This window comes from Drosophila mauritiana, chromosome 2L (genome assembly GCF_004382145.1).
Source record: "Drosophila mauritiana strain mau12 chromosome 2L, ASM438214v1, whole genome shotgun sequence".
Taxonomy (NCBI): domain Eukaryota; kingdom Metazoa; phylum Arthropoda; class Insecta; order Diptera; family Drosophilidae; genus Drosophila; species Drosophila mauritiana.
In genome coordinates, this window is record NC_046667.1 from 4,934,508 (window position 1) to 4,962,446 (window position 27,939).

At 48.0% G+C, this 27,939-nt stretch overlaps 11 protein-coding genes across 14 annotated transcripts; 7 read left to right on the top strand and 4 right to left on the bottom strand.

Moving 5' to 3' along the window:
• The first annotated feature begins 1,934 nt into the window (after positions 1-1,934).
• On the top strand, positions 1,935-9,421 carry LOC117139219 (collagen alpha-1(IV) chain). The gene is made up of 9 exons (XM_033301417.1): positions 1,935-2,041; positions 2,371-2,471; positions 3,010-3,058; positions 3,123-4,058; positions 4,148-4,644; positions 4,776-6,226; positions 6,289-7,260; positions 7,343-8,487; positions 8,761-9,421. The coding sequence occupies exons 2-9, from the start codon at positions 2,452-2,454 to the stop codon at positions 9,019-9,021; spliced, it is 5,331 nt and encodes a 1,776-aa protein (XP_033157308.1). The 5' UTR covers positions 1,935-2,041; positions 2,371-2,451; the 3' UTR covers positions 9,022-9,421.
• A 711-nt stretch (positions 9,422-10,132) lies between these two features.
• On the top strand, positions 10,133-11,083 carry LOC117150756. The gene has a single exon (XM_033317792.1). The coding sequence runs from the start codon at positions 10,431-10,433 to the stop codon at positions 11,064-11,066; it is 636 nt and encodes a 211-aa protein (XP_033173683.1). The 5' UTR covers positions 10,133-10,430; the 3' UTR covers positions 11,067-11,083.
• A 316-nt stretch (positions 11,084-11,399) lies between these two features.
• On the top strand, positions 11,400-12,928 carry LOC117150755 (SPRY domain-containing SOCS box protein 3). The gene is made up of 3 exons (XM_033317791.1): positions 11,400-12,039; positions 12,101-12,319; positions 12,412-12,928. The coding sequence occupies exons 1-3, from the start codon at positions 11,410-11,412 to the stop codon at positions 12,466-12,468; spliced, it is 906 nt and encodes a 301-aa protein (XP_033173682.1). The 5' UTR covers positions 11,400-11,409; the 3' UTR covers positions 12,469-12,928.
• On the bottom strand, positions 12,912-15,496 carry LOC117150752 (reticulocalbin-2). 3 transcript variants are annotated; one of them, XM_033317789.1, is made up of 4 exons: positions 15,295-15,496; positions 14,826-15,220; positions 13,984-14,131; positions 12,912-13,834 (listed from the first exon to the last, which is right to left on the bottom strand). In XM_033317789.1, exons 2-4 carry the CDS (start codon positions 15,046-15,048, stop codon positions 13,177-13,179), a joined length of 1,029 nt encoding a protein of 342 aa, XP_033173680.1. In that variant the 5' UTR covers positions 15,049-15,220; positions 15,295-15,496; the 3' UTR covers positions 12,912-13,176. The 3 variants fall into 3 exon arrangements, with proteins under 3 accessions (XP_033173680.1, XP_033173679.1, XP_033173678.1); XM_033317788.1 differs by having other exon boundaries at positions 14,826-15,217; positions 15,291-15,496; XM_033317787.1 differs by having other exon boundaries at positions 15,291-15,496.
• Positions 15,497-16,790: 1,294 nt separating this feature from the next.
• LOC117150759 lies at positions 16,791-18,871 on the top strand. The gene is made up of 3 exons (XM_033317796.1): positions 16,791-17,042; positions 18,249-18,352; positions 18,602-18,871. The coding sequence occupies exons 1-3, from the start codon at positions 16,961-16,963 to the stop codon at positions 18,797-18,799; spliced, it is 384 nt and encodes a 127-aa protein (XP_033173687.1). The 5' UTR covers positions 16,791-16,960; the 3' UTR covers positions 18,800-18,871.
• Positions 18,872-18,991: 120 nt separating this feature from the next.
• Positions 18,992-19,485, top strand: LOC117150758. The gene has a single exon (XM_033317795.1). The coding sequence runs from the start codon at positions 19,015-19,017 to the stop codon at positions 19,420-19,422; it is 408 nt and encodes a 135-aa protein (XP_033173686.1). The 5' UTR covers positions 18,992-19,014; the 3' UTR covers positions 19,423-19,485.
• A 40-nt stretch (positions 19,486-19,525) lies between these two features.
• On the top strand, positions 19,526-20,806 carry LOC117150757 (ankyrin repeat domain-containing protein 39). The gene is made up of 3 exons (XM_033317794.1): positions 19,526-19,653; positions 19,720-19,926; positions 19,983-20,806. Exons 1-3 carry the CDS (start codon positions 19,551-19,553, stop codon positions 20,216-20,218), a joined length of 546 nt encoding a protein of 181 aa, XP_033173685.1. The 5' UTR covers positions 19,526-19,550; the 3' UTR covers positions 20,219-20,806.
• On the bottom strand, positions 20,289-23,607 carry LOC117150750 (serine/threonine-protein phosphatase 6 regulatory ankyrin repeat subunit A). Of its 2 annotated transcripts, none has more exons than XM_033317785.1 (3): positions 23,435-23,607; positions 21,221-22,447; positions 20,289-21,162 (listed from the first exon to the last, which is right to left on the bottom strand). In XM_033317785.1, exons 1-3 carry the CDS (start codon positions 23,517-23,519, stop codon positions 20,807-20,809), a joined length of 1,668 nt encoding a protein of 555 aa, XP_033173676.1. In that variant the 5' UTR covers positions 23,520-23,607; the 3' UTR covers positions 20,289-20,806. The 2 variants fall into 2 exon arrangements, with proteins under 2 accessions (XP_033173676.1, XP_033173675.1); XM_033317784.1 differs by having other exon boundaries at positions 23,137-23,510.
• Positions 23,608-23,668: 61 nt separating this feature from the next.
• Positions 23,669-25,253, bottom strand: LOC117150754 (eukaryotic translation initiation factor 3 subunit H). The gene is made up of 3 exons (XM_033317790.1): positions 25,127-25,253; positions 24,115-24,792; positions 23,669-24,048 (listed from the first exon to the last, which is right to left on the bottom strand). The coding sequence occupies exons 1-3, from the start codon at positions 25,205-25,207 to the stop codon at positions 23,791-23,793; spliced, it is 1,017 nt and encodes a 338-aa protein (XP_033173681.1). The 5' UTR covers positions 25,208-25,253; the 3' UTR covers positions 23,669-23,790.
• A 44-nt stretch (positions 25,254-25,297) lies between these two features.
• Positions 25,298-27,067, top strand: LOC117150751 (UDP-galactose transporter senju). Its single transcript, XM_033317786.1, has 3 exons — positions 25,298-25,657; positions 25,715-25,832; positions 25,891-27,067. The coding sequence occupies exons 1-3, from the start codon at positions 25,573-25,575 to the stop codon at positions 26,852-26,854; spliced, it is 1,167 nt and encodes a 388-aa protein (XP_033173677.1). The 5' UTR covers positions 25,298-25,572; the 3' UTR covers positions 26,855-27,067.
• LOC117150760 (gametocyte-specific factor 1) lies at positions 27,068-27,510 on the bottom strand. Its single transcript, XM_033317797.1, has one exon. The coding sequence runs from the start codon at positions 27,446-27,448 to the stop codon at positions 27,167-27,169; it is 282 nt and encodes a 93-aa protein (XP_033173688.1). The 5' UTR covers positions 27,449-27,510; the 3' UTR covers positions 27,068-27,166.
• Positions 27,511-27,939: the final 429 nt, after the last annotated feature.

A 27,939-nucleotide genomic window follows, 5' to 3' on the forward strand; every position in this document is an offset into this window, starting at 1 on the left:
AATAATTTTGTATTTATTAATGTTACTATGATTAACAGGCACATACCATTTATATGTACATTCACTATAACTATCCACATATAACTAAAATGTAAGTACCCACTAGCGACACACGATACTTCTTGCGGGGTATAAGCTATTCTAATACCCTAGCTATCCTAGTGGTTTCAATACAATTAGATGCCAGTTTGTTTGTCGCGCTTCTCGTGATTAGGTTAAGGCTTTTTCATTTAGTACTTACATATATGGCATATGTGGGGCTGATAAGACGGATATGGCTGAGTATTTCCTGTTAGAACGAACTACTGATCAACTGAAAACCGAACATGAGTTTTAAGCTCCAATAAATCCGACGCAGAAAAGCCAAATTGGAACCTTTCGAAATTCGAGCTTGATTTCGGGTTTTGGGGCCACAGTGTTTTGAAATAAGTCTTGATAGGGGCGGCTATAATCAAGGCCTCGTTCTAGTTGGGAAAGCTCTTTTGTTCTAGGGTACGTGCAAGTCGGATATGGCCCAGTGGCCTGAATAGATGTCTTCTCAGGAAACTGCTGTGATTAGGATATAAAATGGTGTCGCATTCGCCAGCTTAAGATCTTATTAATTTATGTTCAGTGCGGCATTAGTAAGTTTTATGTTATACTTACTATCAATATGAATGGATCTCAATAAATATTATTAATCAAATAACAATAATTAGCTGGGATGTTATGTGTAAACATTATTTTACCTAGTACTAAAAATGGGAACTTAAAATGAAATTTCATCTAAGATACATTCAGTTTTAATTTAGCGTTGATAGATTCGAAAATATCGAAAAAAAACAGATTTTTTAAAACAAAAATTGCACCTATATAATTCTTAAAATAAACATATGGTCAAACTAAAATATTTTGTTTTAGAATAGAATGGAATGATTTGAATAAATCAGTTATAAAAATATATCAAGGAAAGCTGAAAAAGGATTTGATCTTAAAACCATTGTCAAAATAATTATATCAGTTTGAAAAGCTACATAATATATTTCAAATTGACAAAAATAAGTGTAGTCTGGTTAAAAATAGATTAATAGCCATGATATTTCAAAAGTTTTTGAGCACCTTAACATTTTATGAAACATAATAGCAAAAAAAATATAATTTTTAGCACCATACAACATAAATACACGTTTACACGCGTTTTTATTATCCTTTAAGTTTTAGTTGTTTGTTTTTTTTTTAAAGATTATGATACTTACTTATTGTAAGTTATAATTAGAACATGGGCCTGATAACGAAGCCTTCGGAATTTCCCATGTCCGAGTACCGAAAAAGTCCAAAAAGCAGGAGCCGCAGGGGCGGGCCAAAACGGAAGCCATGTGCCCGATCTCGGGGCGGGGGCTATCAGCTAATTTCGAGATGGAAGCTGGAAGCTGGGAGCTAGGAGCTGGTAGCCGGAGAGCTGGTTGAAGGTGCTCCCGGGGAGGTGCTCCGGCGGAACGAAGCTGATGTGCTATTGAGCAACTTAAGTCGCATGTGGCATATCAACAGCAGCGCCTTAGTTTCGGACTTATCGCCAAGTTTCATTCATTCCGCAGCGACTATGTTAACTTGTGGGTTTAGTGTTGCTACATACGACGACCCGTCGCCCATCCGTTCTATATGCCATGGTGCCACCACCCACCTCCCACCAGCCACCTCGCAGCCATCGCAACCGATCCGATGCCCATCCAATCCCCGTCGAATCACACGGATAGTGTACATGAGCCGGAGACCCGATCGTCGAGATCGTGCCAAGCCGAACGATCGACGAGTGGAGATCGGGCCATCGGCGTTTGGCTTTTGGATCGCTCGAACTTATACTATAATTAGTCGTGTTCCGTCTCCCCGAGTAAGTAGTAGTCTGGTCTCGGTCCGGAGCTGATCTGGCCAGCTGGTTTTAGTCTTTAGTCAGCGCTGTGGAGTGGTGATCGGTTCGGATCGGATCGCTCGGTTGTGAATGTGTGTTTCCAGTAGGGTCCCGTCCCGTCCCGTCCATTAGCAGCTTAAATAGGATTAGATTCCTGTAAGGAACTGAGCTTCTACAACAACAAAATAAAATAAACATAAAATATCTCAATTAAATCAGGAAAGACGCGTACTATTAACTGAAATTATCCAGCAAGTCGTTGTGCGAGCCTCGTACCAGTTCCAGTGCCTCTCAAACTGTCGCGTGTATATGCTTGGAAATGAAATGAAACGAAATACAAGAATTAAATCGTTGAAAAAAAAAAATAAGCCAGCTCGATTTTCCCACAAATATTAAATAAAATAATATTCCTCTAAGAATATTTCCAATTTATTTTGCAACTGTTGCGAAATTAAAGTGCCCAATTCTCTGGCTCATCTTTCCAGGCCCAGCGACGGCAACATATAAACTTCAAATTCGACGAGGACAGAGCAAATAATTGTGCAGGCTTAAGTGCATAGGGCATCATGTTGCCCTTCTGGAAGCGGTAAGAGAAATGGCAAAAGTTTGAAAAATAATGGAAATTGTTCCCAAAATTTAAGTTCATTAAATAAAGCAATTGTTAATTATTAAAAACGATGATGTCGCTTAGTTACAATAAAATACGCTCATTTTTAAAGTAATACTTTTCTTAACAAATTATAAGCTTATTGGTTTTTAAAAATTTTAAATGATTAAAACCAACTTATGGCCTAAATGAAGTATTTCTTAGCAGTTTGAATACTTATACTCCATCCAGAAAAAGCAAATATAAATTTTTTTTTAGATATCAGCAATAAAAAAATACATAACTTAAAACATCACATTTGTTCATTTTATTTTTTAAATCTCGAACTGCAATCTCTTTAAAACTTTGAAGCTCTCTCTTAAGCGCTCTTAGCTAACTCTCTTTCACTGACTGCTTAAGAGAGAGCTGCCAATCGAAGAGAGGAGCTATGTCCAATTAAATAGCTAGACTGATAAGACGGATCGTCTGTACGAAGCACAGTTCCTAACCCTCCTGATCTTCGTCGACTTCTTTGCAGGCTGCTATACGCCGCTGTGATCGCGGGAGCGTTAGTCGGTGCCGACGCTGTAAGATAACCGTAGCCCATGGCATCCAGCTGGACACTGAATAATATACTCCTTTTCCCCCCAGCAATTTTGGAAGACGTCTGGTACGTCCGGTTCAATTCAGGACTCCGTGAAACACTACAATCGAAATGAACCCAAGTTCCCAATCGACGACAGTTACGACATTGTGGACTCTGCCGGCAATCTGCCGCCCAAGAATTGTACGGCCGGATATGCGGGCTGTGTGCCCAAGTGCATAGCGGAGAAGGGCAACCGGGGTCTGCCGGGCCCTCTGGGACCCACGGGACTGAAGGGCGAGATGGGCTTCCCCGGCATGGAGGGACCCTCTGGAGACAAGGGTCAGAAGGGTGATCCCGGCCCATACGGACAGCGTGGTGATAAGGGTGAGCGCGGATCGCCTGGTCTTCATGGTCAGGCTGGTGTACCCGGAGTTCAGGGACCCGCCGGCAATCCTGGTGCCCCTGGTGTCAACGGCAAAGACGGTTGCGACGGAGATGATGGTATTCCCGGCTTGGAAGGTCTATCCGGAATGCCCGGACCTCGCGGATATGCCGGCCAGCTTGGCAGCAAGGGCGAGAAGGGTGAACCGGCAAAGGAGAACGGTGATTACGCGAAGGGCGAGAAGGGTGAGCCTGGTTGGAGGGGCACTGCCGGCTTGGCTGGACCACAAGGATTACCAGGCGAAAAGGGCGAGCGCGGCGACAGCGGACCTTACGGAGCCAAAGGACCCCGGGGTGAGCACGGTCTGAAGGGAGAGAAGGGTGCCTCCTGCTACGGACCCATGAAGCCCGGTGCACCAGGTATGAAGGGTGAGAAGGGTGAACCGGCGTCGTCGCTTCCAAGCAAGCCGACGCACACGGTGATGGGACCTCGCGGCGACATGGGACAGAAGGGAGAGCCTGGCCTAGTGGGCCGCAAGGGTGAGCCCGGACCTGAAGGCGACACTGGACTCGATGGACAGAAGGGCGAGAAGGGTCTGCCCGGCGGCCCTGGCGATCGTGTAAGTCGAGTTCCTATATAAGGCTCCAAATCGACGTTGAAGTTATAACCTCTATAATGAAATATATACATATATAATACCTTCCCCAGGGTCGCCAAGGTAACTTTGGACCCCCAGGCTCTACAGGACAAAAGGGAGATCGTGGCGAGCCGGGTCTTAATGGTCTGCCCGGTAATCCCGGACAGAAGGGTGAGCCAGGACGCGCTGGAGCGACAGGTCAGCCTGGTCTGCTCGGTCCTCCGGGACCGCCGGGCGGTGGCCGTGGAACCCCAGGACCCCCGGGACCCAAAGGACCCCGCGGCTATGTTGGCACACCTGGACCCCAGGGATTAAGCGGAGCTGATGGACTTCCGGGTCCACAGGGATACAATGGACAAAAGGGAGGTGCTGGTCTGCCCGGACGACCCGGCAACGAGGGACCTCCAGGCAAAAAGGGAGATAAGGGAACCGCAGGACTTGATGGACCAAAGGGATCCATCGGACCCATTGGACACCCAGGACCACCGGGACCAGAGGGACAGAAGGGTGACGCTGGTTTGCCCGGTTATGGCATTCAAGGATCTAAGGGAGATGCAGGCATACCCGGGTAAGTGCAATTATTCATTCAATAGTCCTCGCACTCAGTCGAGCTCCACTGTGGAACCGAGACCTCTTCTCACCTCTTCTCTCCTTCATTCAAGATCTTATTTAATTCGAATTAATTTTCGTTTGTCGTAGTTATCCCGGACTAAAGGGTAGCAAGGGAGAGCGCGGCTTCAAGGGCAATGCTGGTGCTCCCGGTGACTCCAAGCTGGGCCGTCCTGGAACTCCCGGTACCGCTGGTGCTCCTGGACAAAAGGGAGACGCTGGTCGTCCCGGCACTCCTGGCCAAAAGGGAGACATGGGCATCAAGGGTGACGTCGGCGGCAAATGCTCATCGTGCAGGGCCGGACCAAAGGGTGATAAGGGAACGAGCGGACTGGCTGGAGTTCCCGGAAAGGACGGCGCACGAGGACCGCCTGGAGAGCGCGGATATCCCGGAGAACGTGGACACGATGGAATCAACGGACAAACTGGACCGCCTGGTGAGAAGGGAGAGGACGGTCGCACTGGTCTTCCCGGAGCCACTGGAGAGCCTGGCAAACCTGCACTTTGCGATTTGAGTTTGATTGAGCCCTTGAAGGGTGACAAGGGTTACCCTGGTGCTCCAGGTGCAAAGGGCGTGCAGGGATTCAGGGGATCAGACGGTCTGCCTGGTAGCCCTGGACCCAAAGGAGAATTCGGATTCAAGGGTGATAAGGGTTTGAGCGGAGCACCCGGCAATGACGGAACACCCGGACGCGCTGGACGAGACGGATACCCCGGAATTCCCGGTCAATCCATCAAGGGCGAGCCAGGCTTCCATGGAAGGGACGGAGCAAAGGGCGACAAGGGATCATTTGGCCGAAGCGGCGAGAAGGGAGAGCCCGGTAGCTGTGCGCTTGACGAAATAAAGATGCCCGCTAAGGGTAACAAGGGTGAGCCCGGCCAAACCGGCATGCCGGGAACTCCAGGCGAAGACGGCAGCCCGGGAGAGAGGGGCTATACCGGATTGAAGGGCAACACTGGACCACAGGGACCTCCTGGCGTTGAGGGACCCCGCGGCTTGAATGGACCTCGCGGTGAAAAGGGCAACCAGGGCGCTGTCGGAGTCCCTGGTAATCCTGGCAAGGACGGCCTTCGCGGCATTCCCGGACGCAATGGACAGCCTGGACCGAGGGGAGAGCCTGGCATTTCGAGACCCGGCCCTATGGGCCCACCCGGTCTGAATGGTCTGCAAGGTGAGAAGGGCGACCGTGGTCCAACCGGACCCATTGGTCTTCCCGGTGCCGATGGCAGTGTGGGATATCCTGGAGATAGAGGCGATGCCGGTCTGCCCGGAGTATCTGGACGGCCCGGAATTGTTGGTGAGAAGGGAGACGTGGGCCCGATCGGCCCCGCTGGTGTTTCCGGACCTCCTGGTGTTCCTGGTATTGATGGTGTGCGTGGACTTGATGGCGCCAAGGGTGAGCCCGGCAGTCCCGGATTGGTCGGCATGCCCGGCAACAAAGGTGACCGTGGCGCTCCTGGAAATGACGGACCCAAGGGCTTTGCTGGCGTTACTGGTGCTCCCGGAAAGCGCGGACCTGCTGGTATTCCTGGAGTTTCCGGTAAGTTTTTGCAGTATCCCATTAGAAAATTTAATGTAAACCATTTGGTTTAATTTGTTCAGGTGCCAAGGGTGACAAGGGAGCTACTGGCTTGACTGGCAATGATGGACCTGTGGGAGGCCGCGGTCCTCCAGGTGCTCCTGGCCTGATGGGCATTAAGGGTGACCAAGGATTGGCAGGAGCCCCTGGACAACAAGGACTGGACGGTATGCCCGGCGAAAAGGGTAGCCAAGGATTCCCCGGTCTGGATGGAGCTCCTGGTTTGCCTGGTGATGCATCCGAGAAGGGACAAAAGGGTGAACCCGGTCCATCCGGACTCCGCGGCGATACAGGTCCGGCCGGACAGCCCGGTTGGCCAGGAGAGAAGGGTATGCCCGGTCTGGCTGTTCACGGGCGTCCTGGTCCGCAGGGCGAGAAGGGTGACCAGGGACGCAGTGGAATCGATGGACGCGATGGAATTAACGGCGATAAGGGTGAACAAGGTCTGCAGGGCGTTTGGGGCCAGCCTGGCGAGAAGGGATCTGTCGGCGCACCCGGCATTCCTGGTGCCCCCGGAATGGATGGCTTGCCCGGCGCTGCTGGTACCCCTGGTGCTGTTGGCTATCCTGGCGACCGTGGTGACAAGGGAGTGCCTGGTCTATCTGGTCTGCCCGGATTCAAGGGTGAGACTGGACCCGTTGGACTGCAGGGCTTCACCGGTGCTCCTGGCCCCAAGGGTGAGCGCGGTATTCGTGGTCAGCCCGGTCTTCCGGCCACCATCCCCGTGGACTTCCGTGGTGATAAGGGATCCCAGGGCGAGCGCGGCTACACTGGCGAGAAGGGCGATCAAGGCGAACGAGGCTTGACTGGTCCTGCTGGCGACGATGGAGCCAAGGGAGATCGCGGATTGCAGGGACCACCTGGTGCAAGCGGATTAAATGGCATTCCCGGAGTCAAGGGAGACACTGGTCCAAGAGGCGAGATCGGTTATCCAGGAGTTACCATTAAGGGCGAGAAGGGTCTGCCCGGTCGCCCAGGCAGAAACGGACGTCAAGGTGAGTTTTTGATCCCAAATTTGTATCTAGACAGTTGGGTCATATAACCATGTCACCAATCGCCACTATTTAACCCACTCAGGTCTTATTGGAGCTCCCGGTTTAATTGGAGAACGCGGTCTGCCCGGCTTGCCCGGAGAGCCCGGCCTTGTGGGCCTACCTGGACCCATTGGACCAGCTGGCAGCAAGGGAGAGCGTGGCCTCGCCGGCAGTCCCGGACAACCAGGACAGGATGGATTCCCCGGCGCACCTGGATTGAAGGGAGATACTGGACCGCAGGGCTTCAAGGGAGAACGTGGTCTAAATGGCTTCGAGGGACAAAAGGGAGACAAGGGTGACCGAGGACTCCAAGGACCGTCGGGACTGCCCGGCTTGATTGGACAGAAGGGAGACACCGGCTACCCTGGCTTAGATGGAAACGAAGGACCTGTCGGAGCTCCTGGCGAGCGCGGCTTCACCGGGCCCAAGGGACGCGATGGACGTGACGGAACACCAGGTCAGCCTGGACAGAAGGGTGAACCGGGAATGCTGCCACCACCGGGACCCAAGGGCGAACCTGGTCAGCCGGGACGCAATGGACCCAAGGGAGAGCCCGGACGTCCGGGAGAGCGTGGCTTGATTGGCATCCAGGGTGAGCGTGGCGAAAAGGGTGAGCGCGGCCTGATCGGTGAGACTGGAAACGTGGGACGCCAGGGACCCAAGGGAGATCGCGGAGAGCAGGGCGAGAGGGGCTATGAGGGCGCCATTGGTTTGATCGGCCAGAAAGGTGAACCCGGAGCTCCAGCTGCCGCCGCTCTTGACTACCTCACTGGTATCTTGATTACGCGACACAGTCAATCGGAAACGGTGCCCGCTTGCTCGGCTGGACACACGGAACTGTGGACGGGTTACTCCCTGTTGTTCGTCGATGGCAATGACTATTCCCACAATCAGGACCTCGGATCTCCCGGATCCTGTGTGCAACGCTTCTCAACGCTGCCCGTAATGTCCTGTGGTCAGAACAGCGTCTGCAACTACGCCTCCAGAAATGATAAGACCTTCTGGCTGACAACCAACGCCGCCATTCCGATGATGCCCGTTCAAAACAACGAGATCCGCCAGTACATCTCACGTTGCGTCGTTTGTGAGGCGCCGGCTAATGTGATCGCCGTGCACAGTCAAACGATAGCGGTGCCCGACTGTCCGAATGGCTGGGAGAGTCTCTGGATTGGCTACAGTTTCCTCATGGTGAGTATCGGAACTCTTATAACGTTAGATTATGGAAGAAGAATGATGAGAGTTTTCAAAAACCACAAGGGATACTTTTCCGAACTTAGTGCCATAGTTTTCCAGCAGATGGCGCACGCTCCAATGAAACTCTGGCGCCATCTGTTGGATACTGGCTCAGTGAAAGACTTGCTACAACAGTTTTTATTTTCAACCTTCATTCCTAACTACTTTTGAGATTCTAAATAATTCTTTTATAATAATGATGATTAACCCATCCATTTCCCATTATAGCACACTGCCGTGGGCAACGGTGGCGGTGGACAGGCGCTGCAATCGCCTGGCTCCTGTTTGGAGGACTTCCGCGCAACGCCCTTCATCGAGTGCAATGGCGCCAAGGGCACGTGCCACTTCTACGAGACGTTGACCAGCTTCTGGATGTACAACCTGGATTCCTCAGAGCCGTTCGACATGCCACAGCAGCAGACGATCAAGTCCGGTAAGCAACAGTCGTATGTGTCCAGGTGCCAGGTGTGCATGAAGAACTCCTCGTAGGACCTCCAACTCCCCACAGACACACCCACAGCACAGAGCATAAGTTTAATCTAAATGTAAAGCCTTAAAATTACCAACGAATCGTGTGCACACCCACACGGTCACAACACAAACAAACAAACCGACACACACACACACACACATACACACACCGACGAACCAACACTGCTACAAATTCCTTAATCTAACCAAAAAGAAAACAAAACGGATCCACAAGTCGAAGTGCTAATGACCGACCGACCTGGACCACAATGCCATTTTTTATCTGCCAACTAATGTTCTAAACAAATGTAAACTGCTTCTAAGTTACGTTACGTATGTTAAGTAAATGAAACAAATAAATAAACTAGCCTCGGTCGTATGTCCAAAAGTATAAAATAAACTATGTGCCAGCATGTTCCATTTATTTTTGAAACCGATTAAATGCGAAACAATGCACCAAATTGAGGTATCCAAACGAAAATCGAACGAATCGAAACCTCAAAACTTGTCGCATATCGTTTACATTTATTAAAAAACCCAGCCAAAAGTGGTAAAATAAACTAAAATTTATAAATACAAATTATAGGAAAGTATACTTTTTGTATGAAGATCTTTGCTTTAAGGACATGGTTCTGGGAAATTTCATATTTAACCCTATTTAGTGATAAACTTCCTTGTATATGGATCAATATGCAAGACAAAGACTGCACACTTTTTACCCCTAACTTGGAGTGATAAGATCTTCCTCGAAAGACCAGGGCTAAGGGTAGGCCATTGTGGTGGAAACCCCGCCGCGGAGAACCCTTAAAAAAGCAATGCCAAGCCAAGGATGAGAGCGAACTCACCACGTGCACTTGTGCGCATGCCATTCGTCTCTCTTCGTGCGGATTTCCTAAGTGGGGGTGGTTGATGGGCTGGCAAGGGGGTGGCACTGGCGATTGGGGTCGCCATGGACGGTTGCGGGGCCTGAAGTGGGGTGGACCGGGCCATATGATAATGATATGCAGACGGGCAGACGGGCACACACACACACGCGCACAAAGTCCAATTGGTGGTTGGAAGCAGGTCGTGGAAAATAAGGGTAGGCCTTTGTGGGGCGATTCAAGTTGGAATCGGAAAAGTGAGTTGGAAAAAAAGTGCCAGAAGCCCGTGTGACTTGGACGCAAGCGGAGGCGGTCGTCGGTGGGAGTTGTAACTTCAGCCAGATAAGAGGAGCTGCTTTTTGTAGCTGTGGAGGAGCAGCAAGAAGGAAAAAATGTGTGTACCTCGAATAAAACAGTGAAAATTGCGAGTTCTCGTTTGGAAAGTAGCAGACCACAAAGCCAACAGGAAGTGCACCACCAAAATCAGAGACTCCCAAGAAGCAGCAGTCTTCCGCCCCACCACCAAAAAAAAGGAAGAGGGCACACCACCACCCCTACATATTTATGATTATCGTCCTGCTGCTGCTGTTCCAATCGCTGTGCCTCTACTGCCAACGCCTGGTGCTCTACGTCCACGACCGATGCTTCCCGAGGAACGTGCGCCTGCTGCAGGAGGTGGCCGAAACGGTGGGCGATCGTAAGGCGCCACAGCGCCTGGCGGAGCAGCAGTTGGAGCAACAGAAGCGCAGCCAGAAGCGGCGCATCCTCGAACCAATCCTTCCGCTCGTGGGTGGCCTCAATTCCGAGGCCTGTCGCTTTTGTGCCCACAGTCCGCAGGGCTACTGTCGCCATCACTTCCATCTGCAGGAGCTGCAGCTGCACAGGCAGAGGGGTTCCGGTGGTGAGCAGGATTTCCGGCAGATTCGCCGGATCAAGCGGGAGCTAAAGCGCACTATTGGCCAGCAGCAGCAGCAACTGCAGCCGACGAGAAGCTATCGTTCAGTCCGCCTGAATTCCAGCTGGAGCAGCAGTTCCCTGAGCAGTGGTTACGCTTCACTGACCAGCATTGGATCGCAGGAGCAGGAGGAGGCGTCCTTAGAACAGGAGATTATTGAGGACGTTCCACTGGAGGAGGAAGTGGAGCTGCAGGACCTGCCGCAGGAGGATATCCAACAGCCCCTACTAACCACTTACTTGTAGATAAACGCCTCTTGGTCTCTTCCTTGCATAAAGAATCATCCGCTTGGAGTTCAACTGGGGGACTGAGGAACCCTTCATAAAAACTATGCTATGAAAATGCATTGAGAAAAATGTTAGACCATAGTTAACCACCAGAGGAACGAAAGAACAAACATCTACGAGCTAAAGACGCCACCCCTGAAGCCGCTCCTTGAACGATTTCAACAACTTTTGAGACCTGGAGAATCTCATCAACCCCAGAAAGCCAACCCTATTGACAACTTAACCCCCCAACATCTTGAAGGGTTCCCTTTGTCAAATTGATAAAAAATTGAGAAGCGAAAAAATTTTTTGTCGCAACACAATGTCTGATGTTGAAGTGGATCCACTGCAGCCTCACCCCCTTCCCATAGCGGCTATTGCCCCGAGGAGGCGTCGTCCAACCGGTCGACGAGGAGGAGGAGCAGGAGGGTTGTCGTCCGGTTCACTGGATGCAGCATCTTCCACATCGCCGCCACCCCGTTTCTGCCCGCTGCCCAATGGCGTTGAGGATAACTGGACGTGGAGCAAGCGGCACCGCTCCAAGGAAGTGGTGCTCAGAGGACCCAACTCGCGGACCGTGCACTTCCATCCCAACTGGAGCAAGGGCACTGCCGGTGTCCAGGGCAAAAGATCCCTGAACAACGGACGGCATTACTGGGAGCTCCATGTCTCGCAGCGCGTCTTTGGCACCTCGATAATGTTCGGTATCGGTACCAAGTCGGCCCGGCTACATGCCAACGCCTTCCGGAACATGCTGGGCGAGAACGAGCACGGCTGGGGACTGTCCCACAAGGGTGTGCTCTGGCACGAGGGCGTGGCCCTGCTGTACACGAAGCGGTTCCGCGAGAATCAACCCACCCAGATCGGCGTGCTCTTCGACGGCATCGAGGGCACACTGACCTTCTACAAGGACGGCAAGTGCCTGGGCGTTGCTTTCCGCGGATTGGATCAGGTGAGTCCGGTTGAATTGTTCATTCCTCCAAGGATCAGGCTCTAGAATCTCGCCCCAACAGATTGATGAGCCCCTGTACCCCATCGTATGCTCTACTGCCGCCAAAACGGAGATGACCCTAAAGTGCACCAGGAGGGAGTTCGTCAACCTACAGGATCGCTGTCGGGCGGTGATCATGCGCCGCGTGCGAAGCGCTGCGCAGCTGGAGAAGCTGAAGTTGCCGCTGCCCATCACCGACTATCTGAGCGAGGTGATCGATGAGAAGAAGCCATTGCGTCAGGTAGACAACTACGATATACTGTGTGATTTGTAGAGCTCGGATCGCGTCCGGTCAACGTAAGCTAAGTTTATAGAGTACGTCCTCGCCCCCAGGTGGATCCACTGGAGATGTGCATTATGAATTACGATTTGTATGAGGTCCGTGAATGATTTTAGTGCCATCACATATTGGAATGCCCAATGCCTCCCAGACGATGCAGTGGCTCCTCTGGGACATGTGCATTTCTCGTAGTAGCTTTAGAGCGGGCTAAGGTTAAGCATCCGGATAATAGTCGTCCGACCTTTTGATTTGTCTTCATTTGTAGCGAAAATGTGGGGAAATAGGCCAATTTGGTGCAATATTTGTGATATAAGAAATGAGAGTATATGTATGAAAACGTTTTTCGGGGCTTCAAGTGCTTGTTGCTAGAAAATCGAAAAATAAGCTAGAGCTAAGCATATTTTTCGATAAAGATGAGTGTGAAATCTAGTCAAAAAGAACACGCTGCTAAACTAATTTTGTAAATTCGCAGACAGCAATTAAGGCCTAAGTACTGTAATGTAACAAAATGGAAATGTGTCTAGTCATAAATTGCAAATAAAGCAAAGTGTAATTTAGTAAAAATTATTTAGTACGCTTTATGTAGATTTTTGTTTCTGTTTATATAAATTACTACACATATTGTAATTGGTACATGACGAAACAAACGAAATAGTATTGAAAATTAAATTCGTAAGGAGCGCTCAAAACATTTTGGCGATATCGATTTGCAATTGTCGTTTGAATTCACATAAATAAACATAAATTTACTAACTATTTAAACGAAATACAATACTAAGCACAGGTTCACTATAGCACGATGGGGCTTCGAATGGCATCTACAGCTCGTCGGAGAGATGGTTAATGTTTTGCAAATGGTCGCCGTAGTCGGTGGCCTCGCTGCCCACAAAGGTATCGTAGTTGTTGAGTATTTCCAGGTAGGACAGGCGATCGTCGTGATCCTCATCGGTGGAGACAAAAAGATGGTCCACCTCGTCGTTGGCAATTGCCGTATTGCTTGGCACAATCCAGGATAGGACCTCATCGCCCGTCAGCACGCCATCGCCATTGGAGTCGTGATCCTTGTCGAAGCGCTCCTTTTCAGTGATCAGCCACTCCTTGTCGTGGTGCGAGGCTGCGTCGCCGACAAACTCCTGGAAGTTGATCTTGCCATCGTGATCCGCATCCTTGTCCTGCATCGTGTGCTCCAGCAGTATTGGCAACATTTGTGGATGCTCCTCGGGATTTTGGAATAAAACGAACTCCTCCAGCGTCAGCACACCATCCTTGTTCGTGTCGGCCGCATTGAACATCTCCTTGTCCTGCTTGATCATCTTCTGCTCATCCTCGTAGCTGTCGTAGTCGATGGTCTCCTTCTTAAAGTCCTCATCCTCCATGGCATAGGTGTCCTGGAGATACTCCTTCCACGTAATTCTCTCGTCTGCATCCTGGTCTATTTCTTCAAATCGATCAGCGGCTTCTTCCTCCGACAGTTTTCTGCAAGTTGTATTTTTTATTTTAGTAAAAGCTTTAAATAGTCTATGGCTTTTTAGTTTAGGCAAGCATTTAGACAAAGCATTAGGTTGCTGATGTGTTTATTGGCTTGGCTAACATTGATGCAGTATTAATCAACAGACAACACTCACTTAAAAGACCTTAATATCCAGGCTTTCAACTCATGCCGGTCAATAAATTCGTCCTTATTCAGATCCATCATTTTGATCAATATCAACAGGCGTCGCTTCGATTCCTCTGGCGTAAGCGAGTCGAATTCCTGAGCCTCCTTCGTGTTGCCTTTTTTTGTCGTTAAAGAGTAATAATAGCACATACATACATTAGCATTTAAAACTGAATGGAACATAAAACAGCAGCGATGCCATTGACGTATTGCTTTTAGAAAATTTAGAAAAAACAATTTGAATGGTTTCACGATGGAAGCAAAACTATACAAACTTATATACTTCAATAATACATTTTCTTACAGCATATTCCAATTCATTAGAAAACTATAATTCGACCTTCAAGCAATATATTTGAGCATAAATGGGAATTTGTTTGACTGATCCATGTTCTCTTGATGCTTTAATGACTCTTTCCGTGTACACAACCACAAAAATAAACCTCAGGCAAGTAAACAAACATATCGCATACACCATAGCATACACAAAAAAAAAGTATGAGTCCTATACATAACATATAATATACATATAACTATACATACTATACATACATATAACAAACTTATTACTCATAATTTCATTGCGTTAAAAAGTACCCTTAAAATAAACTACAATTTAACATATGAAGCTGGAAATTCTATTGTTGCTGTGTAATATCTGTCCAAAAAACGAATTCTTTTTCATGTGCTTCTCAGGAAATGAGCACTACTTTTATGATCTTCATTGTAAGGAGTCTTTTTTGCTCTTTTCCTAGTGATTTTCTCAGACTGAATATGATCTGCTTTCTGTGCTAACTAGCGCTGACTCACCGATGATGGCCTCGTGATCGAACTCCACGTTGTGCTCCCCATCCTCGCCGTGGTGGTGGGCATCCCGTGGGGCGTAGATGCCGTCCTTGACCCGCTCCTTGCTGAGGTGCTTCTCGTGCTTGTGACTGTTGGCCACCGCCCCATGGGCGGGCATGGGACCCACGGCGGCCAGCAAGGCGACGGCACAGAGGGTCAGCGGGAGGAGCGGCAGATTCCTAGGCATTTTAATTGATTATGCCAAGCGGCGTGTTCTTTGGTCTTTGTTTTCTCTTTTTTTGGCAGCTTCCCGAGTTCTCGAGTGGATGCGGATGAGGGGCCGGCGGAGGAGGGAGACCGGATGGACGCACACGTAATGCCCAGCAGCACAATGAACTCAGTTCACCTTTCGCCCGCTTCTGAAATATGCAAATGTCAGTAAAGAACCGACAACAAAAAAAAACTACTTTTTTGAATTTAAATAATCACCGACAGCTGTTGTCTTCGCTTGCCACGCCAATATTTCGCTGACCACAACTGTTTACCTAACCACACAGCCCTTCAGTCACACGTCAATATTATGGGCATGGAAATTTATTTATTTATCTATACATATTAATACATGTTCACATAAAAATTCGTTTATTTATTTGAGCACACCAAAGAAACGAAAATGCAGACAGTGTGACCGTCAGCGAGAAATAAATGTTAGCCCATCGATTTTTGGGCTTTGCAATCTATGCAGCCCTGGGGTTTACCAACACTGCCCTACTTGCCGTTAACTTTACAGCAGTGTTTGGAACGCGCCAGCCCTGGCTTACATTACGAGGAATTAAGGAAAATAAATTGCACAAATTGGCAAAAAACGCATTATTGTTAAACTAAAGCCTCGTTAATTTAACAGGTGAGCTCTTAAATAGGAAAACACCAACACATAGCTGTGCAGGCCAAAGGCAACAAGGAAAAAAGCTGAAAACATCTCAAAAAGTGGGCGAAGTTGATTAAATTCAAATGACATCATTTTGCGACAGCTGTGTGGCATAAAAATCATTTGGAGCCGCGCGTTTATTTATTTCGAAATTTGATCATAATTCACGTTCGTTTTGTGTGCCCCAAACACGCAAAGGACACTTGAGCCCACTGGGTGTGTGCGTGTGCATTGCCAGGACCCCAATTGCCTACGTGTGCGTGTGTTTGTGTGCGCGCGCGCGTATGTATGTGTATTTGTGTAGGAGTTGTTGACCGGCTTGGTTGGACTTTTATTTTCATTTTATTAGTATTTTCGTTGGGCGCCGAGCGACAGAAATACTTACTCATTAGTCGACCGGTCGGTCAGGTCAGTAATTATAGTCACTGACTAAAGCTTCACATGCAACTGGTCGCGGGGTGCCACCCGCAGCGAGTGCGAGCGAGAGAGCGCATCGCTCAGGGGTGTCGTCAGTGGAATTCCAAGGGGGATTGCCAAAAGGTAACCTATTTCAAAATTTCCATTTGCGCTCGCACTGTTGGAATGTTTTGAAAGCATTGATCGAATGGGGTTCTGTTTTTAATTTTAATAATTTTGTAGGAAAGTTAAGTTTGCATTTCAGAGGTTAAATTTAATTAAATTTGTTATAAATAATATATATAAATAAGTTTTAAGTTAGCAAAGAATGTCCTGTAAATTGCAGTAATATCTGGTCCTAGAATTTCCCCTGAACTATATAGCCATCTATGTTCCGCCTTCGCCGCTGGGTTGGGTCATATCGTACATATATCGGCCGAGTGATTATCCTGGCCAGAGTGCGTCACTTTGTCATTTGGGTATCTGCCACATTACACCGCAGGCTAATCCAATAAAAAAAAGCTGCTAACCATTTCAGAGAGCCGCGCTGCGCGACGCCCAAAAGCGAAATAAAAATACGAAACCAAACCAAACAAAATAGCCACAACAGTAGAGCTGAGCTAGCGCTGGGAAAACCTCTTGGTCGACAACGTGGAACCCGATTTCGGTTTCAGTCGAGAGTCAGCCTTCAGCAGAGCGCCACAGCGAGCATTAGCTGCCCCCCAGTTTCGTTTCGGCGTCCGTATCTCATTTGGTTTTCACTTACGTTTCACGGCTTTCGTTGGCACGCCCGCGCTAATTAATCCGCAGATATATCCAGCAGTAATCGGGCCAAATGCCGTACATAATCATACGGGGGAATCTAGCCTCCTACAGCCACAAATATCCATGGAGGGTGCTCGTCTCCGGGTTGAAAGGTAAAGCCTGAACCGCGTAGATACAGTATCTCATTTGTTGTTGGTTTCGTTTCGCTTTTATTTGTCGTCTGTTTACCATTGCGACACACAATTCATTTCGAGAGCTTGGCAAACAGATACGAACACACAGATATACTTTATTATACCTCCACGCATACGATAGCGCACATCACGATAGATTTCTGAACGCTCATTTCGGGTTTTCCACCTTGCACTACCAAAAAAACAATTTTTGAATGGTTAGACAGTGGCTGTATGAATATTTAGCCACTAGCTGTTGATTTCTATGTATTATTTTTGAAGTATTGTTTCAATATCTAGCATGTCTTTTATTCAAGCTTGAAAACACTCTTTTTGTGATTCGAAACTTACTTGCCACCTGACCAAGTGCACGTTTATTTAATGTCATAAAAATACAATGTAATATTTTGAAACTTTATCTAGTTGTATTCAATAAACTACTGATATAAATGTAACCTTGAAGGCATCTGTAAAATCCAATCCTATAATTATTTTTTGACACTCAAATTCTACTCCAATTTTGAGTTGTAAAGTAACAGTAAAGTTCACTGAAACAATAATCAAATATAAAAAAAAAATCTACTGCAAGCTATATTTATTTGCTGGTTACCCAATAACCATTAGCGCTGTGCCGTAGTTATTTTCCTCATAAAATCAACAGCTGCCCTTTAATTGCACTCCATTTGCCCCTGGAAATCCGCCTGCCCGCACCATTCCGCTTTTTTCGACCGCCACTGTGCGAAGTTTGGTGCCCGCAAACGAGGTCTTCAGTTCGTCAGTTTGGGTTTGTTTTTCACTGCGTGCAGTTCGCCTGGCAGAGCGGCTTGTCGTGCTGATATATGTAGATATTTATATATACAACCGTACGTAGAGCACATACAATATCCACTCGATTCCGGTGCATATTTCTGGAAGTCGTATCTGTGCGGCGCAGAAGTCAATGCACTGGGATCGTCTAGGGACAAAGAACACACGAGATACTCCCATTTTTCGTTTATTATGAAACAGCAGTAAATATTTCTTTAGCCATTTCGCTTAATTAGCACACTCACATTGAAAGACAATTGCCCTGGGCTGACGTCACCTTTCGACACAGCTGAGTTTATCTTTTGTTTGCCCTGTTTAAACATTAGCGAAAAGGAAAGCGATTTTTCCAGAAGTGATAACCATTACCCATTCTTCCAGCTGACGACATCGAGCAGTTGAACAAGTTCTCCTGCGGCGGCTACAGCGACGAATCCACCATCGTCTACCTAGTGCATCCTTGTCGGATTCTATCGGCGCTAGAAGTGAGTACACCTTCGGATCCCAGTGCCCATACATACCTACTTGGAATGCTATCTTCTTATAGCCAATCATAAGCCTTAGACTAAAGTCTTCTATCTAATGAGACAGCAGTTATTTTATCGCCCAAAAGACGCTGATAAATTATTTTAGTAAAACCTTCCACACCACTTGGCAATCAGCTCAAGTTCTTCCCTTCCTATTGAACCTTCAATTATCCAGTGACTCATCGATTTCTGCATTTTTCCTTCTAGATCCTGGGATTTCGCGTAGTGGCCAGCTCATCGACTGCCGTGAAGCAGGACTACAACGAGTACATGTGGACGATGCGCAAGGAGTTCGACGAACCAGAACCCTTGGAAGCCGAGTCCGTGGTGCGAGAGAATCTATCGAATATTGGCCGCGAGGCAGCCAGTTTAGGCAACTATCACAAGGTGGATTCGCCTGAATAGAGACGCATCCCATCCAATCTAAAACAAACAAAAAAAAAGAGCAGCAATCAACCAAGAACTCTACTCTAGTTGTATAATTTAGTGTGTGTGAATTGTGTGCGTGTTTCGGTGTGAAAAAAGAAAAGAAAATAACTATAGTAACCTAGGGAATTTTGTTCCATAACATACTTAGAGCAAAGGAGGTGACCAAGCGAGTCCCCGCAGACGAACGAACTATGAGTGAGGGCGCAACCGGGCTGAAGGAACCTCAGAATCTCAATAGCGAAGTGGTTTCGACTGTCGTGTCCGCGGCATCGGCTGCATCCTTGAACGCCGCCACCGCCCCCGTACCGGCCAATGTGGTGACCATACCGGTGCCCATTCTGCAGTCGGAGGGCAACTTTGCCTACGTGACCGTCAAGGGGTCGCTGCACGACTACACCTGCACCATTTTTGGCCTGAATCAGGCGGAAGTTCAAGCCCTGTCCAAGCGCTTCGAGAGCGGTGTTAAGGCGTGCGTCAATGGTATTATGGTGGCAGTGCCGCCCATGGTTATGCTGAACACTCTGGCCCAGCTAAGCTACAAGGTTGTCTGCAGTTGCGGCGAAGCCGAGATTTGTTGGACCATGCAGCGTGAGGTCTAATTCGTTGGATGAGATCACACTGTTATAGCGTCAAAGATCAGGCAACTGGAAGCGAAAGCAAAAGAAGAGGAAAAGGAATTCGGAACTCGGAATTGTAGAGAATATCTCGAAATAATCGGCAGGCTAAGATGGATCCACATAGTGCGGACAACTGCAAGTGCCACAAGCAGACGCAGCCGGCACAGCAGACGTTAAGCGACATGGACTTCGATCGAGGCATCTGGAATGCTGGTAAGAAATGCACCCGTGAATCCTATGGTTAGCATTGTCATTAACCAACTCTTTCATTTTGCATAGCTATCTATAACGAAGTGGAGCGTGTAAGGGAGTTTATCAAGAAGGGTCAGTCAATGGATCGCGATGGCTGCGACTATACCGCTCTGCACTATGCGGCCCGCAATGGGAACGAGCCCATCTGCAAGCTGCTTCTCGACGAGGGCAAGGCAGACGTGAATGCTGTGACCAAGGCAGGAGCCACCGCGCTGCATCGTGCAGCCATGATGGGTAACAACCATTGCAATACCATCCTATCAATACTAATAGTTTTAACCTGGCGACAGGCCACTTGGAGATCGTGAAGCTACTGGTCGAGCACAAGGCTAATCTTCTGCTGCAGGACGAGTGCGGACAGACTGCTTTGCATCGAGCAGTGATGCGAGGCCACCTGGAGGTGTGTCGCATTCTGCTGGCGAAGGAGCCTACTCTTAAGCTGGTCAAAGATAAAAAGGACAAAATTGCATTTGAGTACATCATGGAGAACGCCAATGATGACTTTAAGCTGCTGCTGAAGCCCTAAAGGGCTTGTCATTCCCCGTTCAACATATTTGTATTCGTTACGGTTTAAATATCTTTGTTTATTGAGTCTGTTAACACGTTTTCTATAAAATTGCACCCGATATCGTTGTAAAATCCTACTTAGAAATTGCATACGTCCTTGTTTGCTTGCATTGTGTGCGAGATCGATTGTATATGGGAAAAGTAATCTTAACGTTTGCGTAGTCAAATTAACCTAGTGGATACATATATCGTTTAAATCATCTATATAGACTATATACATGCCTAGTAAACATAAAATGTGCAAGTAATTTAGTCAAACAATGAAAACTCTGTGCCCAACAGGATGTGCACACGAAACTCGTTTTGAAAAAGGCGAGATTAGCGTGAAAGTTCTGTTCAAAATTTGTAATACATCGTAAGAAAATTAATATCACATTAGAGTCCGTGTATCGAAGTTGTTAATCAATTTGGTGTTGAAATTGAAATTAAGGAAACTATTACACAACCTTCCTACACACTCGTCGCCAATTTACAAAAACTATACGCTACCTATCATTATAGCAAACATATAAAACCTATATAATCTGAATAAATACCTAAAGCGCAATCAATCCCAAAACTCAGTGCATCTAACAACAGGTATATCGACCGGCTCCATACCCCGCACCATCTGCAGTTCGTCAAAGTCGCTGAGGTAGCGTTTCAAAGTGGCGGGTATGGCGAACTCATCCACGATCCTGCCCAGCGATGACCGCTCCTGAGTGGGAAGATATCTTTCCTGCACCTCCGGCCGCGTTTGCAGGCATCTCAGGATACTCCGACGAATCTCCAGGCGAGCGATGGTCTGCAAGGAGCGTGGCTGGGTGCCAAACAAACACATTTCCCGCTCGAATTCCAGCCGCGCTGGTGGCCAGTCCTTGCGCAGCGGTCGGTGCTTGTGCGGAAACTGGAAGCCAGCGTTACCTATGGAAAGAACTAGCTATGCACTTCATAGGAACTAAAATCAAAGTAGGCTACTTACATAGCAACCTGGCAAAGGCCAATCTTGTTGGTGTGCAATTGGATCTGAGCTCATTCACCACATGCGACCGGCAAATCTGCGCCAGATTGCAGCCCTCGTGGATGAGGAATTCGGCCACCTCCAGGCGGTTCAGGTTGATGGCCCTGGACAACGGAGATTGACAGTAAATCAGGCCACAAACGATTGTCGGAGCACAGGAGCCATAGAAATCCTTACGAGCGCTGGGCAGTTTGGCGAGCAATACACGCAGTATGCGGCTAAACTCCTTAACCCATACTCTCTGCTGCACGGCAAACAGAACCAAGCCCTCATCGTTGCCATCCGAGTAGAGTCCGAGCTTGCGCTGTTCCTCAGCCGCGTTCAGCAGATACTCCAGCATTTCGTGACGCCCCAGATGGATGGCCAGCATGATGGGTGTGTAGTTATTGGGATTCCTTACGGACAAACTCTCGCCGTACTGCAGCAGGAGCTCCACCAGTTCCGTCACGTCGGACTCAACGGCGAGATGAAGCAGGTGTTGGGAGGCCAGGCGCCGTGCTCCGCGCTCTAAGAGCAACTTGGCCATCTGGCAGTGACGACCCCTCACCGCGTACTGCAAGGCCGTGTGGTTCTGCTTGTCCTGGATATTGATGCGAGCACCTCGCTTCACCAGCTCTTCAGCTACGTCCAACATGCTGCAGGCGATGGCCGCCATCAGAGGCGTCTCGCCATCATCATCCGTGTCATTGATGTTGATGTTCGTTTGGAGCAGTAGACGGGCAGATTCCACACACTTGCTTTCGATGGCCACATGAAGAGCGGTCTTGCCATCACTCAGGGTTTTGGCATTCACCAAGGCTCCGTGCTTGATCAGTAGCTCGGTGACACCGGCGAAACCGGCACCCATATGGAGCGGCGCGTATCCATCGTTATTGACGACATTGACGGGTGCGTTGTGTTCCAACAGGATGCGCACACACTCCTCGTGGCCCCAGCAGGCGGCGTAGTGCAGCGGAGTGGCCACCTCGGCATCGTAGAGATGCGGATCATGTTCGCGACAGGAGACACAGCACTGGGATGATATGAACTCTCCGGTGGTTTCGAAGGTTTTCGCATAATACCGATACAACTGGCTATCCTCTTCGCCGCTGACCGCTCCATTCTCCGCACTATTCTCGAACTCATCCACCCACTCCAGTTTCTCCATACCCTCGGGCGTCCGCTCGATCTCGAGGCTATCCGTGTTCGCTGCAATTCAAAACCAACGTAAAACTTTTTAAGTAAGCAGTTTTTGAAAATCTTTTTGCTAGGACTGTATGAAGTGTACTGTTTCATTGAGTTTGACAAGATTTTCGTTACGTGCCACATAGAACTACCAGAGTCTACTGTGTTTTGCTGCAGTTGGAACCCATTGTCGACCATTGTTATCGGCCGGTTAACTGGCCAACCAACCGATAACCGGTTTTCCGGCCTTCACATACTTTTCTCTGTGCTTGCATTATGTTGGATAGACCCGAAAAGAGGTTTGTTCAAGTCAATTTGGGTCACGAGAAAAGAATGCACAACAAAAGTACGTCCAAAATTAACCGACTAAAATTGGATCACTCAACTTAGTAGTGGTATTAAAATTATAATAAATTATCTATAGTATAATATATATATCATATATATTATATCATAAAGTGAACAAACGCACTTGCACTGCAATTAAAATTTTCTTGTATTTAACTAGTTCGTTTCCTGGATCCATTGACTATTATATTCCATCTTTAAACAATATAACTTCTTGAACACACATATTATCCAGCTCACCCACTGCTTTTTTTTTTAATGTTCTGTATATGTATGTTTTTAATGCAATTAAATTTTCCGGAAGTAACTCGTTGGGTTGTTCCTATCGTTTTTTTTCAGAACGAACCAGTGGAAGGAAAACTCACACTGATGAAAGACATTCAGCTCGGGCTCCTCGCAGGATTGAAGCAGCAGCTCCAACAGCTCGGCATCGCCCAGGATGGCCGCCGTGCCCACGGCAGTGCGTCCGCAAGTGGGCGATACATACGAGGCCTGGGCACCTTGCATGATGCAGCCCAGAGCCTGCTCGAAATCTCCGCTCTGGACGGCGGTTAGCAGGCGTTCGTTGAGGTCGTAGGACAGCATTTTGCCATCGGGTTAGTAGTTTAGTTAGTTAGGCTAACTGAAGCTGGTTAGCGAAAAGGCGAAGCGAAAAGAACAAACCAAATGATAAGCAGCTGCTTGTGGGATGGTGTGAAAAGTGCGTCGATGTCGTCAGTGGCAGCAACACTCCCCCGGAAAGTCTCATAGAGAAGTGAAACCAACCATCCGACGTGCGCAGAAGCAGTACCAATGCCTGCACAGCGGGTGGTGGTTTTTTTCTTGTTTTGGAGCGGTTTGAATTGGCCAGTCTATTGAGCAAATGGAGAGTACAATAAAGAAGAAATCAGCTGGCAGTTCGCTTCCAAGCGCACTCATCGCTCGTTTGGTTTATTTCGGGCATCTGTGTGTGCAGTTGCTATGTTTGTAGGTAGTGAATGTTGTTGCCTCAGCTTAAAAAACGCTTAACATTAGCTAGACTATTTGGTTTCCTTGGCTTCCTTGGCAATTTGCAGCGATTCCGTGATGAAGAGCTTGGCCAGCGATTGCGAACAGAATTGCGCGATATGCTGGGCGTGGGTATTGATCTGGCCGGAGGTTATGGTGGCCGTCAGGCGGTTGGGCGCAGTCATGGGGCGGAACTGTTTGATCACTTCCTCCTCTGGCACCGTGGGCTCTCCCTTCGATGTGCGAACGGCGTTCTCGGCGGCCAGCTTAGCCAGAGCACGGTGCTTCTCCTAAAAAATATAAATGCAAGGAAAGCGATTAGGAATGTTTAAATATTTAATTAAGTTGCTACGTACCGTATCCTGCTTGAAGACCACTTGCTGGTACTTGTTATAGCGCACTGCCTCCTGGTACAACTCGTCGACGCGCTCGATCAGGCTGCGCATTTGGTTCTCCAATACGGTGGCGGTGCCCAGGTCCAGGAAGTTGTGACCCTTGTCCTCGGGCAGCAGCTCGTTCAGCTCGCTCATCATAATGTTGGTCAGCGGCGAGTTCTTGATCACAATGGGAATCTCGGCGAAGAGGTTCTCGTAGCCGACCTTTAGGGTACGGAATGCCTCTGGAGTGAAGTCGCCATCCTTGTACATCTGAATGGCCTGCGGCGTAAGACGGTAGGCCTTCAGGCAGAGGAATCCGCGGGATGACTTCTGCGTATCGTAAACGACAACGACGGACTCCTCAATGCTGGTCTGGTAGTGGTACTGCGATTCCAACAGAGCCATTGACAGGCTGTTGCCCACGTCGGAGCTCTGGTACCAGCCCACATGGAGATGATCTACGTTGACGCGACGCAGGCGACGCATCACGGTCAGCTGGTACATCTCCTCGTCCATGCTCTCATCGCCGCTTTTGGGGAACGGGAAGCAGTTGGTGATCTCCAGGCACTTGTCCACCACCAGACCGAGCAGGGCGCCCTGGGCGAGGTCCATGTTGCTCGACTCCTCATGGCAGTGCTTCACCATTTTCATGACGGCCTGCAAGGAAATGTGATCAGTATTAATTATGTTCTAAAATCAATTAGCGACAGACAACTATTTGCATTTGTACAGGGGCGTGGCAAGTAGATCTATTTCGGAATTTCTTTTAATAGCTCCTACGAAGAAAACATTTCAAGGAAGATTTTTGTGGTATGGTAATGAAGAGACCAGCGCCCCGTAGAGCTACGCCCATGTCCTCGCGAACACCCATACAAACACACACAAAGCAGGCAAATTTGTGAGACAGCGCGTGGCATCAACTTTTCCGGCTTTCGCGCCGGTCGCCACGGGCCAATCTCGGCCAGGTCTTTTGGGCAGCAGCACTACTCACCAGTCCGTCGCATTGGACGTAGTTAATGGTATTATCCGAATCCTCGGTGCGGGCAGCATGACGATTAGCGCGATTTGCCATGTTGACGAATTGTAAGCGAAAAGACCCACGACGTGAACTCGGCTGCAGTCGTAAAAGGGCGTTTCGCAACACCACAATATTTGTGTGCGTTGAAGTGTTGAAAAGCGTGCACTGCTTTAAAATCAGATGTTCGGGCGAGCGATAAAAAAAGGCCCAAAATTTATTTTTGTTTATCAGTAGAAAGAAGAGCAACAGAAACAAACTCAAAATTGTACTTCCTAGAAAACCGAGAAACGGCCCACTTGTCACGAACAAGCGGAACCGGTACTGATAACTGCGGCTACCGCAACTTGTAGAGTGGGTGAAGCTAGTCTTGGTTCTCTTCGCATTAGAAACGCAACGCTGGCAGTACGAAGACCGCAGAAATGTCAACTAATTGGCGTGAATTGTTCCCCACCAAGCTCACATTTGTGATCTTCCTGTTGTACATGTCCCTATTCATAGGACAGGGTATGCAGCTGCCTTACTTAGGCTTTCTTTGCACCCTAATTGCTGTCTATTTTGCAGGCATCTTTGTCACAGCATCTCAGGAATCGAATAACTCCTATGGTTACAATACCGTCACGGTTGTGCTGCTAACCGAGGTCTTTAAATTGATAGTCTCCACCTGTCTGTACTGCCGAGAGTGAGTAGGAGTAGAGGCACTCCTTTGTCTCGCTATTAAACCGCGATTTCATTCACAGCAACAACCTACGCTCCCTAGTGCGCGATGTTCAGAAGGATCGCAATGTACTGGGATTGTACATGGTGCCCGCCTTTCTCTACTGCCTGTACAACAATTTGGCCTTTGTCAACTTGGCCACATTCGATCCCACCACCTACTATCTGCTACTGCAGCTACGTGTCGTTGTCACGGGCATACTATTCCAAATTATCTTCAAGAAGTACCTGTCGCAAAGGCAGTGGATCTCCCTCATACTGCTGACACTCGGCTGTATGATGAAGCAGGTCGATTTCGGCAGCTTCTACAGCGATGCGAATGATGACAGCGAGTCCGCAGCCATACAGCAGCAGCTGCAGTCACATAATAAAACAACTGCCGCAGGGACGAACGCGCACGGCAAGAACATGTCCGGTTTCGATTTTAGCCTGAGTGCCGTCTTCATTCTGGCACAGACAATTTGCTCTTGTCTGGCAGGCGTTTACAATGAGTATCTTCTTAAAGATAAGGGCGCCGATGTGAATATCTTTGTACAGAATGTCTTCATGTACCTGGACTCGATTGTCTGCAATGCAGTCATCCTCTTGCTGCGCGGCGAGCTCATTGATGCCTTTAGTCCGCAGAATCTGGCCAGTATAATGCGCTTTAGCGTCCTAATCATCATTGTTAACAATGCGGCCATTGGCATTGTAACCAGTTTCTTCCTCAAGTACATGAACTCCATTCTAAAGACTTTCGCGAGCGCTCTGGAGCTGCTCTTCACGGCTGTCCTGTGCTACTTCCTCTTCTCCATACCCATTTACATGAACACCGCGCTGGCCATCGCGGTTGTATCCTACGCCATCTATCTCTACACCCAAAGCCCGGTGGTTAATATCGGCAAGGTGCGTCCGCTGTCCACTTTAAGTGATGCCACGACCAAATCAACGGACAAACGAAAGCTACTCGACGAGGAGGCGGCGGAATCGGACCTCGATATGGTGTAATGCTGTAGCTAGTCCTAGACGTAATCTTAGACTGTAAATAGTTGTGGAAAAGTGCCTGCAAATGTTTTAAACGCCAGACGAAAGTATTTGACCCCAGGCTTTGTGCAATGCAATAGCAACAGGCTTGTTAATACCAAAACTTTTGCTCCTCTAGTTTAAGATTCTCAACGCATTTGTGTATTTTAATCAGAACATAAATGCAATGAAAACGAATATTGTGGTTGCTTCTTCAAGAAGCTTTTTATTTTATGGTTCATATACTACCACATATGTACAAGGTATGTAACATTTTGGAAATCTGCTTGTCTTAGCCTAAAGATATGTGTCCACATCATGTCCATCTTCCAGTTTGGGCGGTATGCGACTAGAAAGCGCTATCTGCACCGCATGGTTTTCGATGCTGCGGAGGTAGTAGTCACACTCCTTCAGATGCTTCTCCATGTTCAGGACGCGGTGCGTGGCATTGTACTTGCAGGTCTGCAGCGGCGGTCCACGGTAGTTCTTTTCGCACTTGATGATGTGCTTGGGCATCCGGAACAGCAAGATGCGGTGCGATTTGTCGTAAGGGCAAATTCCGTACTCGCAATCGGACATTTTGGAAAAGTCAAGAACCGTTTGTCAAAACACAAAATTCATAAAGCTGAATGTGCCGCTATGTTTTGAAGTTTTAATTATCGGTTATGTTATCAGAAGTAACGATATTTCGATTCATTTATTTAATGATTTAAAAAAATTTTTTTTTTATGGTTTCATATTTAAAAGGTGTTACACCCCCAATTTTTAGCGAAAAATTTTAAAAATTTAGCTTTTTATAGCTGGAATGCAGTTCGATAGAAAATTTTATAACGAATTCAACGAGGTATGGCATTCCATTTTCGAACAAATATTTTGACTTTTGGTAAAAAAAAACCCAATTTTTTTTTAGTGCATAAAGCGGAAATTTTTGTCTAATTTTTTAAGTTAACTACTACTATAATTTTAATTCTACACTTAAACTTAAAAATTCATTTTTTTAAATTTCACTTTACATTTTAAGCTTAAAAATAACATTTTGCAAAACAACTGTCAAGATATTGACCTTTTGG